General features: G+C 38.5%; 1 protein-coding gene across 2 annotated transcripts; it reads right to left on the minus strand.

Moving 5' to 3' along the window:
* Positions 1-890: 890 nt before the first annotated feature.
* On the minus strand, positions 891-13,246 carry LOC125246766 (carboxypeptidase A1-like). Of its 2 annotated transcripts, XM_048157777.1 has the most exons (11): positions 13,089-13,230; positions 12,804-12,882; positions 9,654-9,788; positions 9,388-9,486; positions 9,117-9,218; positions 5,230-5,328; positions 5,039-5,149; positions 4,840-4,930; positions 4,547-4,746; positions 4,386-4,470; positions 3,842-4,295 (listed from the first exon to the last, which is right to left on the minus strand). In XM_048157777.1, the coding sequence occupies exons 1-11, from the start codon at positions 13,178-13,180 to the stop codon at positions 4,108-4,110; spliced, it is 1,281 nt and encodes a 426-aa protein (XP_048013734.1). In that variant the 5' UTR covers positions 13,181-13,230; the 3' UTR covers positions 3,842-4,107. The 2 variants fall into 2 exon arrangements, with proteins under 2 accessions (XP_048013735.1, XP_048013734.1); XM_048157778.1 differs by lacking the exons at positions 3,842-4,295; positions 4,386-4,470; positions 4,547-4,746; ... (1 more) ...; positions 5,039-5,149; positions 5,230-5,328 and adding exons at positions 891-1,142; positions 1,373-1,572; positions 2,124-2,214; positions 2,327-2,437; positions 2,518-2,616 and having other exon boundaries at positions 13,089-13,246.
* Positions 13,247-13,381: the final 135 nt, after the last annotated feature.

Below are 13,381 nucleotides of genomic sequence, written 5' to 3' on the forward strand. Positions count from 1 at the left end.
TTAGTTGTCAGTTATAATCATCAAAATTAAACGAAATAAACATTTGAAATATATCAGTCTGTGTGTAATGAATTAATATAATATAGTTTCACTTTTTGAATGGAATTATTGAAATAAACTTTTTGATGATATTCTAATTATATGACCAGCACCTGTATATACTTTAGACATTAAGAACATATGCATTTGTGGATTAATGCCTGTAATGTGTGCTGTAGGTGCACAATTTTTAGGAAAGTTCATTGAGCCGAACTGTCAGAAAGAACTGGTTCGCGGAAAGGAATCAGACTTTGCAACACTAGTAAGTATACTTCAAGTAAGTCTGTATGTGGAGTGTCCTTATATCTGGTGCTGGGGTGATGAGGTGATTGAAGACAGCTGGTGATGATTGTGGAATGTGTGCAGGTGGTGGACCATTCTGGGAGATGTAGTGCAGAAGGTGACAGGCATGGTGACAATAACCAATTAATGGTCGATATTAAAATGATATACACTTTTGTCTAAATAAATTCAAAATAAAACACTAAAAACTATAATAAATTAATAAAGTGAATTTAGACATCACAACATTATAATGTACAATATGAAAATTGGATATTCATTTTGAGATTTGCTAAAAATTACATTTAACAGTATTAATAAATTGTTTGTGTTTTTAAAGATGAGTGTGAGATGATGGCAATGTAATTTAAATGTAAAAATAGAGGAAATGAGCATGAACAATTAAATATCCAATATAAACCGATACTGATAAATTAAAAAAAGAACTCTCATAATGGCTGATAACCTATATGGTACAGATATATCAGTATCCAGAAGCTTTTCAGTGCTGAACAATGTATTCTTTATATTTGATAATGTATATCAAAGCAAAATCCATAAGATGGTAATTTTGTTTTCTGTTGTTTTTATTAACACTCTTTTATTCACTTCGACACATAGAAGAAATATTGTTTAATATGGATTATTCTTGGTGTGCTCCATGATGGCCATCAGGGCCAGCCAGGTCTCCTCAGCAGTGGGGACGATCTGATTGGCTGGCAAAAGGAAACCATAGCGACCAGTGTCTCTCAGCTCAAAGGTGTAGGAGTACTTGATGCCCTGATTGTAGGTCCAGTCAACAGTGCCTCCACTGGCTTGGTCTAAGAACAAAACAGAGAAATTGTTAGCAGGGTAACCGTGATGCAAATCTAATATTAAGATAATCTTATAAATTTACAGATGGTGGTAATAATGCTTCCATATCTGTAGTGAGTGTTATACAAAGACTGCAACTCAGAGATGGCCTTCCTAGCGAGCTTATGCTGAAGAGACAATACAGATTTCATTTTAAATGTTGTTAAATAAATCTAGAATAGTATGTTTCCAGTACCAGTTCTGTCTTGTCCTTGGCAGGAGTGATTGTGTATCCGTATGGATACAGGAGCATCTGGGAATAGCTGTGGATGGACACAAAGGCCTTGAAGTTGCCGTGAGATTTCACAAAGTCCACAATGGCCTTGACCTCTGACTCAGAATGAGCACTGGGTCCGCGATAGGTCTGAGAGCATGGGTCATTGCTGGATCCACCACCTATAGATGAAAAACAGAGAATTACAAGAAAGTATTACATATAATTTAAATCTTTATAAGTTTTTAAGAGGTAACACTTTATTTCAGTAGTCCACTTTATACATTCTACTAACTATAAGTAACTTTGTAGCCAACTACATGTCAACTACCAGTCATTTAGAGTATTAGTAGACTGCTTGCTTGATATCTGCAAACACATAATTTTGATGGTCCCCCAACAGACATTCTACTGACTATAAGTAATTTTGCAAGTACATGTCAACTTATTCTACTAACCCAAACCTAAGAGTCTACTACTCTGAGAGTTAGTTGACATGTAGTTGCAAATTTACTTATAGTTAGTAGAATGTCTAAAGTGGACTATAAAATATGTAGACTTGAAATAAAGTGTAACCAAGTTCAGTGGTCTACCAGCACTCATCAATGTCAAAATAATTGGGATGTCCAATCAAATCAAAAAAGGCAGGTAGACCCCCCCCCCCCCATCCACCCCCCGATTTGCCCCAAGGCATGGGCCTTACAGTACAACTGCAATGATAAAAGCATCTCACCTCCAAAGCCAGCATCCCAGTTTCTGTTGGGATCAACTCCAACACAGAGGGAGCCAGTGTTCGGCTTCCTGGTTTTACGCCACATGCGGTTCTTAAAGAACCAACCAAGCAATTGGATTCCACAAGAAAGAGGGTAAATTTCATTAAATTATTGTTCTGTTAAACTGAATGTGCATGTAATGTCTTCCAGGCATTAAACTCACATTGCTGTGGGTGTAGGCATAACCATCAGGGTTGGTGACGATCTCCAAGAAGATATCATAGTTGTTAAGGATGTCGGTGAGGACAGGGTCACGTCCGTAGTCGGTCACGATCTACTCAACAAAAAATACACTGTTATAAATCTTTGGTTCAGTTATGCTGTAGTAGATAGTATTTCAGAATTTCAAATGACCTTCTTGGCAAACCAGATTCCGCTGGCCTGGGTGACCCATTCTCTGGAGTGGATGCCAGTGTCAATCCAGAGTCCTGGACGGTTCGCTCCAGTGCTGAACTGAGTAATAGGATATTAGTCTTAATGAACAAATGGAAATATTAATTTATCCTGACATATTACTTAGGCTGCATGCATCCCAATTCTTTAATAAAAATGTACATTATACTCCAGAGTGAAAATTGTAAAGCATGATTTTTACTGCAAGTAGTATGGCAGTGAAATAAAATTGCATCTTGATACCACCTTATTAGCATCTAGCTAAAAATATTAGCCTAAAAATCTTTATTTCTTTACTGGAATTGTAGCATAATCATAGCTTGTGTACAATATTTTCCAAAGCACTATTATTAGCATACTATGCTTTGGGACACACTAATCTGGCATATAAATGGAATGCAAATTGGGATTTAATAATTAATTTCCATCTCTATTAAATCCTGCCATATGTAATAACTAGGTTATGTATGTAAAATTAGGTTCTGTAGGCTTATACGCAAAAATACACAACACATTTGATGCAAACAATTTTAAAGTACAATAAAACATCATATAGTTTCTTTGAAAATGATGTTAAAAGTTCAATGACTTGTTGCACCACTCACAGAGTTCAGGTCATGGTACTTATGTGATTACTAGTGCAAATGTCTATTCTTGATATCAACAATTGCTACTGAAAGTTTCATTTTTGATATCAATAATTTGGTTGTCACTACTCTGTTCTGCTCAAATCACACATACAATTACATATTTTGGCTTCAAAATGGCAACCAATTCACCAAAAGGCGATTACTTTGTGATTTGTGTGATTCATGCAGAACCAGTAGTTTTTGTGGTTGGATTGTGAATTTTTTTTTTTTTTTTTTTAAACTAGTAAAAAAACTAGTAAGAAATCATTGGTATAACTGAAATTGAATGGAAGCTTATTGTGATATTTAGTGAAAATGCAGTTTCGGATATCAAGAATATTAGTTTTTACTCGTTAAAATTTAATATTTGATACCAAGAATTTGATTTCTGTGAGTGATGTCATTGTTGACATCAAGAATTCACTTTTTTACTAGTGAAAATGTAATTCCCTAGTATTTCTTAATGTTCGTTGTCGTCCCTGGCAAAGCTGTAAATAAAACGCTCATAACCCACCAGCGCTAATTTCATCATGCAGTGACTGTAGTGAAAAAGACACCAGACTGTGAAGACATTTAATATTAACATTACTGTAATGTTGTGGTGTTTGTCTTCTAGCTTGCTTCTTGCTTGTCTTCTTGCTTTTGAATTGTAATGGACTATTTTTTTCTTAGTGGAAGTTTCAAGAGAAAATAAAGGTAAGATTATGAAACACTTTCAACTCAAATCAATATTTCATGTCCATTGCATTATTTATTTGTCAAGAAGCAATGTAATAAGATGGATAATCTATAATCTGACAGTCATTTTTGCAAAATAAACCCCTTTTTGCCATAATGACCAACTGACTGTACATTATCCCTTGTGCATTTTACACTTACATACTTATGCACTTTGACTTATCACAAAAATATTGTAGAATGTTTAATATGGGTTATTCTTGGTGTGCTCCATGATGGCCATCAGGGCCAGCCAGGTCTCCTCAGCAGTGGGGAGGATCTGATCAGCAGGCAGGAGGAAACCATAGCGACCAGTGTCTCTCAGCTCAAAGGTGTAGGAGTACTTGATGCCCTGTTCATAAGTCCAGTCAGCAGTGACTCCATCAGCTTGGTCTGAGAGCACAGAAATTGTTAGCAATGAGATTAATAGTCATTATGATATTGACAAGTTAAGAGCTTTAGATTCACTGTAAATGTTCTTACAGATGGTAGTAATCATGTTGCCAAATGTATATGCAGTGTTATACAAAGACTTCAGTTCAGTGATGGCCGTTCTGGCGAGTTCATGCTGAAGGGACAATACAGGTTTTATTTGAATTGATATATGTTAAAATCATCAAAATTAGCATGTTTCTGCAGCATACCAGTTCAGCCTGGTCTTTGGCAGGAGTCTCTGTGAATCCATATGGATACATGAGCATCTGGGAATAGCTGTGGATGGACAAAAAGGCCTTGAGGTTGCCGTGAGATTTCACAAAGTCCACAATGGCCTTGACCTCTGACTCAGAATGAGCACTGGGTCCATGGTAGGTCTGAGAGCATGGGTTGGTGCTTGCACCAGGACCTATTGATGGAAAAACGGCACAAAGATTATATATCATCTGAATATGTAAAACAATCAGAGCTCCAATATCCCAAACTTAATGCTACATCTCACCACCAAAGCCAGTTTCCCAGTTTCTGTTGGGATCAACTCCAACACAGCTGGATCCAGGGTTCGGCTTTCTGGTTTTACGCCACATGCGGTCCTTAACCAACCAACCAATTGGATTCCACAAGAAAGGGGCAAATTTCATTAAAATAGTTGTTCTTTTTAACTGGATTTGCATGTAATGTCTTCCAAGCGTCAAACTCACATTGCTGTGGGTGTAGGCATAACCATCAGGGTTGGTGACGATCTCCAAGAAGATATCATAGTTGTTAAGGATGTCGGTGAGGATGGGGTCACGTCCGTAGTCGGTCACAATCTACTCAACAAAAAATACACTGGTATAAATCTTTGACTCAATTATGCTGTAGTAGATTGTATTTCAGAATTTCAAAAGACCTTCTTGGCAAACCAGATTCCGCTGGCCTGAGTGATCCATTCTCTGGAGTGGATGCCAGTGTCAATCCAGATACCTGGACGATTCGCTCCAGTGCTGAACTGAGTGACAGGGTATTAATTATAATGAAAAATTCAAAATATTAATTTATCTTGACATTTATATTACTTAAGGTCAGTTTACACCAAGAATGATAACTATAACGATAACGTAACCTTGGTTCCCTGAGATAACGGGAGCGCTGCAGCCCACCAGAATCGGTGGAGCATCCATGTATATAACTCCTATCGCCATAGGATTCAGATTAACTTGACTGAAGCAACAAAGGCCTAGTCGAGTACCATAATAGCAAGGCCAGCTATGCAATACTTGTTTCCGTTATCTCAGGGAACAGGTTTTGTTAGTAACCGATTGCATTCCCTTTCGAACTGTTTATTCGTATTGCTTTGCTAAACACTATGTGAACACAGTCCAATCACGCTATGCTATAATAGCACAACGACAAACGTTCTAAGGCCCCAGCCTAAGACACTTTGAGATGAGGGCCTCAGGGGGCAGTAGGGCTAAGTAAGGGCAAGGAGATTGCTCGACAAGGGAAGGTACTAGTGGGTTGAGCTCGTTCAGAGGTCAAAGCCCAACTAAACAGAGAGGACTCGTGCTTGTAGTGCAGGAATGTCCAAGTTGTAAAACCTGGTGAAGGTGGACAGCGAGGACAGGTCGCCGCACTGATGTCACCAATGGATACACCGCTGGACCACGTCCAATAAGAGGCCATTCCTCTGGTGGAGTGTGCTCTTACACCAATGGGGCATTGCAGACCCATCGAAGTGTAAGCCAATGCAATGGTATCCATTATCCTGTGGGATAATTTCTGCTTTGTGACCAGGAGCCGAAGCACACAAAGAGCTGCCAGTGTAATGACCTGTGCTCTGAATGGAGTTGAGAGCACCTTTGGCAAGTAGTCAGTAGTGTTTAGGACTCTCGTTGGGAGGTCTGTGAGTTCCTGTCGAGGGGCCATACATAGAGGCCCCACAACTTTGGTTGGAGGTGCCAGATCTTTCCCTTCGCCTGGGAAAGGAGGTCCTTCCTCAGGGGAATTGGCCGTGGAGCTGCTGCTAGTAAAGGAGGGGATGGGCCATATGTAGCCTAGTGTGTCCCTGTCCTTCAAGAATATTTGGCAGTGAAAGTTGTCATCTGAAACGAAGAGTTCGACCTCTGCCTTACCGAAGATACTCCAGATTCTTTTAACCATCTGTGGATGGAGCATCCATTCCCCTGGGGACACATTGCCCTGGGACAGCATGTCTGCTCCCTGGTTCAGTTTCCCTGGCACGTGCACTGCTCTCAGTGAGCGCAGGTTGCACTGTACCCATAAGAGGAGGCGTCTCACTAGTTTTTACAGGGGCCTTATGTAAGACACCACCGCCATGTTGTCCGAACATGGTGCCCTATCAGTTCTGGTTGGAAGGTTTTGAGGGCCAGAAAAATAAACGCCAGAATTTCCAGGTAGTTGATATGTAGCCACTTTTCCGTGCTCAACCAGGAGCCAGAAGTCAGCCTGCCCCAGCACAGAGCTCCCCAACCCATGTTGGAAGCATCTGTCTTGACCATCTTCCTCCTGGAGACAATCCCCATGTCCATGCTGGTCTGGCACTGACTGGGGTTCTTCCAAGGGGCCAGGGCTATAATGCAACCATGGTCCACCTTGATGCGAAGGCGACCTAAGTGGCAAGTATGGGCTGGAACCTGGGGTTTCAGCCAGTAGTGCAGGCGCTGCATGTGTAGCAGGCCCAGTAAAATTACTGATGATGCGGAGGCCGACTAGTATCCTCTGAAAGGTTCTAAGAGGGGGGAAACCCCTACTTTGAATCATGCTGTCAGCCACTGAATTGTCAGAGCACGCTTTGGCATGAGCCTGGCCCTCATTTGGGCAGAGTTGAGAACTGCTCCCAGGAAGGCGATTCACTAGCTGGAAGACAGTGAGCTCTTGGCTAAGTTGATCCTGAGGCTCAGGCATTCCAAATGGCTAAGGAGCAAGGATCTGTGTGTATTAAACTCAGCCTCTGACTGGGCTAGAACAAGCCAGTCATCAAGGTAATTCAGGGTGCACATTCCTTTCTTTCTCAGGGGGGAGAGGGCTGCATCCATGCACTTCGTGAAAGTGTGCAGTGCCAGAGACTGTCCAAATGGTAGGACAGTAGGCTGGTAAGCCACCCCCTCGAACGCGATTCTCAACGCAGTCTGGGATGGGGGGCTATCTTGATATCTGAAAGTATCAGAACAGCTTCTGAGGCTGAGGATCCACTTCTGTGCTGCAGTAAAGTACTCGGCGAAACTGTCTACCACAGAACTATCTTTATCGTTATCTTTATAGTTATCATCCTTGGTGTGAACGGGCCTTTAGGCTGCAATTCTTTAATAAAAATGTACATTATACACCAAACAGGAAATTGAAAAGCATGCTTTTTTCTGCAAGTAGTATGGTAGTAAAATAAAATTGCATCTTGCTACCACCTTATTTGCGTCTAGCTAAAATTATTAGCCTAAAAATCTTTATTACTATACTGGAATCGTAGCATAATCATAGTGTAGCATCTGCACAGTGTCGAAAATGAGCAGATCCCTCCCATAAACTGTGTTTAAGCCTCAATTCAAGAAACTTTGGTCCATAAATTTCACATTGGCTCCGGCCTGGCACACACCAAGGGATCACGTGACTCCGTTTATGACTACTTCGATAGATTCCTGAGCATCTCCTTCGTGACTTCAAAGGGGATGCGGACACCACGGATCGGGTTACTACGAGACAGGCCCGGATTCCAAACAGCAATAAAAGAGAAAACACACACACGCTGCCATCACGCGCTCAGCTCCTTCCGGGACGACCATTTCCTTGGACTCTCTCTCTCTTCTTTCTTCTCTGTCATCTTACTCGTCAGTTAAACCTCATTTGAAAACCCCGCCGGAGAAACCCTCTCGGAAAGGATCAACCAAGCCAAGCATGCTGAAACTCTGCTGCACACCAACTTGGACCATATGCAAATATTAATTTCTCGGAAATTTGTTTAAACTGATTTCTGTGCTGGCTCTCAAAAGGGTTAACTGTCGTAATTTGCCATTCTTTGATCATCTCTCCTTTCCTGTCTTTACGTCCGCTCTTGTATATGTGTATATTCTTGTATATATATTTAGACGCATAACCTCTGTATTAGTAGTTTGCATATATTAAACACATTATTCATGCTCGATTGTTCTTTTGCTCATTCAACAAAAACCAGGTCACTTTAACATTTCGATCCTATATCCTTGCTTTACGTTTGGATGCTAGAGTAGGAAGTCTTTCTTGTGGCCAGAGAAAAATCTTCCTTTTGATAATTCTGTGAGGAGCTAAAGGTTTGCTGGACAAACCGACGGTTTCTCTAAATAATTATTAAACCAGAACTAATCATATATGTAATTGATTAGAATTCATTGTAATTAATTCACAATATATGTTTAATTCCCCCTTGGGTCGATATATGCATAATAATAAATCATAAAGCTTTATGACTTATTATATTCATATATCTAACTCATAAATTAATTAATAACTGTACGAAATCGCTACAATAGTTTGTGTGCAATATTCACTGATAAATGATGAACAACGCATACTTCATGGGCTCACTTGAGATTTGATATTTTCCAAAGTATTATTATTAGTACACTATGATTTGGTACACTGATTTGGGATTAATCTGGCATATAAATATAATGCAAATTGGGTTTAGTAATTAATTTCCATCTCTATTAAATCCTGCCATATGTAATGACTAACATTAAAGTTTCCTAATAGTAAAATAAGTATAAAGAATATCATACGACTGTTATTGATTGAATCGTGACCTACCTTCAGGACGTTCAAGGGGCGGCTCTCATAGCTCTGACCAATCACAATTTTGCTGACCAGATTACTGTTTTCTGCCACAAGCATGTCCATGAAAGAGTAAATCTGCAAACGGTATGGTGAAGATCAAATGCATGGTTGTATGTAAAATTAGGTTCTTAGGCTTAAAAAAAATTACAATTTTAAAGTACGGAAAAACATTATAGTTTCTTTGAAAAGGCTGATGAAATTTCAGTGTCGTGTAATGCTATAGAATTAAAGTTACACCACTCACAGAGTTCAGGTCATGATAGGTGGTGTAGACAAAATCATCTGTACTTCTTGGAAAGGTGCGATAATTCAACATCTGCAGTTGCTCCTTATCCACCAGATCCTTATGTGACAGAAATCCAGCAAATAAGTAAGGATTTTCATCTCCATAAATAATTATTTAGTTTTATGTTAAGTAAATATGACCAAACGTTTAATTTTTTCATGTTTTTTTTGTTTGTTTGTTTGATTGTGTTTTTTTTTTTTTTTTTTTTTGTGAAATAGTCCCACCTGAACATTCTCAATCATGACATTGTACTGGATCTGATTGTACGCCAGGAATGCCCTGACAGCCTGGAGGCTGTGAAAGGGGACATGAACATCCACAGGCAGGGACTCATGAACGGGCTCCATCCAGAAGTCCAGCTGAACACAGAGGAAAATATAGGATAATACTTTATATTACATTATAATATGAGTATAATATTAACCTATATATAATACTGCTGGTGTACAATATAGTGTACATGAATTACACGTAGCAGATCTATACAGGTGGAGGAGGGAGAGGTGGAGGGTTTCTGAAAGCGTGCGGCACTGCTAAGGCAAATGCTACTCGTGTATTTGAAGACTGAGCATGCAAGCTCATTGGCTACTAATACAGCAGGAACCAATCATCTGTGTCCTATAGACCACTTTGGAGCAGACGTCACAATTACGTCACTTGCAGCTGCGCGCGCATACTGGTTGCAGAATAATAGTGGTAGCAATTGAAGGAAAATGTGCAAAATCCACAGAAAAAGAGAAAAATGTTTTGTTGTGCCTCTGGATGTTGGAATCGGAATGCAAAAAATATAGTCTTCATTTTTAAAGAAAACCATCATTAAAAACGTCCTTTGAAGATAAACAGAGACGTTTCACAGACTGGACTGATGACATCTGTAAGGATTAGTCTACTATTAAAGCAGGAATTTGATGTAAACAGTAAGTGTACATAATATTCACATATGCAGTTCAGAGGACATACATAGCAGTTACATCATGAAATAATTATAATTAAAATAATTTAAATCTATAGTATTTTACATAGATAACTTTTAAACATAATAATTTTTATTTCACAATTCTGACTTTTTTTTCTTGCATTTGCGTGTTTATTACTCCCAGTTCGGACTTTATAACTTGCAATTGTGAGTTTATTTCACAATTCTGAGGGGGAAAAAGTCAGAATTGCGGGATTTGCAATTGCGGAATTGCAATTCAGAAAAGACAGAATAACGAGTATATCTGACAATTCTGTTTTTCTTTGTAAGAAATGTGAGATGTAAACTCAGATTTGCGAGAAATAAAAGTCAGAATTGTGAGATATAAACTCGAAATTAACTTTTTTTATTCTTTTATTTCGTGGCTTCCATAGACTTCTACTGCTCAACTGTCATTTTCTGCAACCAGCTAGGCTCCGCCCACAAAAAACGTCATCGCTGTTTGCAAACACCAAATTGGTCTATAGATAATGATGTGATTATGAGCAGTTGAGTTAAGAACCTGTTTGCCAGCCCATTAAAGCCGGGCACACATTTAACGACTAGCTAAGACATTCTTAGACTGTGCTCAACACACAGCGATTGTTTCCTTTGACTAGAGCCGATTTAAATACTTACACATGGAATTTGAACACCGACTGTAATCGCAGACTGAACGCAACTGGCTCTGACTGGAAGCGTTTGAGCGCGATCAGTCATAAGTATTAATTTACATTCATAATCGGCCTTACAATCGTTAAGTGTGTGCGAGGCTTTAGAGTTTCATGACAGAACTTTGTATTTTTCTTTCATTGCATTGCCTTTGTGTCATTATTTTTGTGGTCGAAAGAATATCAGTTTGATTTGCATTTTTGACCTGTTTTTTGACTAAAAATTTACATCAATTTGATGTCAAAATATAATATATATATTAGGGGTGTGACGAGATCTCGTGTCACGAGATCTCGCGAGACTAAAATGTGACAAGATTTCTCATGGAGGCAAAAAGTAGTCTTATGATGTTGCCATGACAGAGTGTTAGGATGATTAGGAAAGAATATGCCACTGCTACATTTACATTACGCATCCACTGTTGTTTTTCTTTGTATTTAAATAAAAAAAACATTTAATTCAGTTGGATAACGGTCGCCGCCGCTCCATATTCACAGAGTTACGCGCGATCGCTGAAAGTGAAAGTAAACGCGAGCGCGCATTCAAACGCGATTTCAATACTCCGCATTTTGAAAGCGGCTCCCTGATAAATGCAAATATCTCTCAATATGAAAGCTATTTTAGGCTGGGCAGTGTAGTTGTAACCATCTCTTAGCTCTGTATCAAAGAAAATGTGGTCTTATTTGCACTTTGAATATTGAGAGAGTGCAATTATGGTTGCACTTATTGTAAAGTGTTACCATAAAAAATGAATAACAGTTTTCTCTTAATCTTACTAAGCACAAACAGTAAGGTTTCATTTGTTAACATTAGTTAATGCACTGTGAACTATCATGAACTAACAATGAATGACTATTTTTATTAACTAACATAAACAAAGAGTAATAAATACTGTAGCAAATATATTGCTCATTGTTAGTTGATGTTGGTTAATTAATGTTAATAAATGAGACCTTATTGTAAAGTGTTACCATTTTTATTTATACTGTTTTTATTTCTATGATCAGTTTGTGGAAAGGAGTTCAGTTAGGAGGTCAAAACTTGTAGAAGCTCATAAATCATGTACAGTAAGATCTGAAGAGACTGAAATCATACAGAAGAGAAGTCAGTCAGTTGAGTTAGTGGCAAAACCTTTTACAGTACTTGAGTATTGTTGTCTTTTACTGCATATGATAATTCACACTCAGAAAGTAGAACTGAAATGACATTCATTACAAGATGATTAGTTAAAACATTTCAAATACACCTGCAGAATATTTTTTCTAGTCATGTATTTCGCCATTGAGGATTTCTTAAAAATAGTGTGTAAAAATCTTGTCTCGTCTCGTGAACTCAATCTCGAGTCTCGTCTCGTCTCGTGAGATACCTGTCTCGTCACACAGGTATCTCACATATATCACACAGGTATCTCACATATACAGGTATCACACAGGTATCTCACAAATATATAAAAATACTGCTGCTGTACAATATAGCGTACATGAATTAGCGTAAATTTGATATTTTTTTCGACATCAATTGGACATCAGTGTGTGGACGTCAATTTGATTTTCAATTTTTTCAATTTGAAAAAATATTTAAAAAAATATATATACATAATACAAACTTAAACTATCAATTGTTGTTTTGTTTTTTTGTTTTCAAATAATGCTGATCACAGTTACAAATCTAAGAACTGTTCAAGTGTCACTTTTATCCCAACAAATCTGAAACGATGAAAAGATCTATGAGCTTCACAAACACTTACCCCGAGCATCGGTTCACTGAGTTCGTCCAGGAGAGAGATCTGCTCTGCATCTTTTGCAGTGATCCGAAGAACTTGGTCTCTGTAGAAACATTAATACAGTTTCTTTAGCTTCAGTATTCAGAATAGAAAAGTATGGGCCTATTTTGCAAAAAAATGGCACATGGAAGTCACAGTTTGTTTCTCTGTTTTTCAGCTGTCAATATGCTAAAACATGTTTGTTTATTAACCAAGAATTTGAAAGCATGAAGTAATGGATATTTAGAGACACAAGATTTGTGAACTCACCCCTCAAAAGTCACTTTGCCAAACACGACCACAAAAAGAGCTGACAGAACCAGTAACCCCTTCATCTTGCTGCTTGAAGTAGAGTTTCTCATAGTAAGTTCCCCCCCTTTATATAATATTATGTTGATGATGACTGGAGTCGAGGAGCTAATGGGGTCAGGTCTCAGACAAACCTGCTGCTTTGGTTCTCACAACCTTATAAAACACTGATGAGGGAGTTTAAGGGATGAGAACATTGCATCTGTTTTCTCGCTTTTTTCTAAATATAGCGACTCAGGGTTTATTGACAAGAA

The sequence above is a fragment of the Megalobrama amblycephala genome, linkage group LG15 (genome assembly GCF_018812025.1).
Source record: "Megalobrama amblycephala isolate DHTTF-2021 linkage group LG15, ASM1881202v1, whole genome shotgun sequence".
In the NCBI taxonomy this organism is placed as follows: domain Eukaryota; kingdom Metazoa; phylum Chordata; class Actinopteri; order Cypriniformes; family Xenocyprididae; genus Megalobrama; species Megalobrama amblycephala.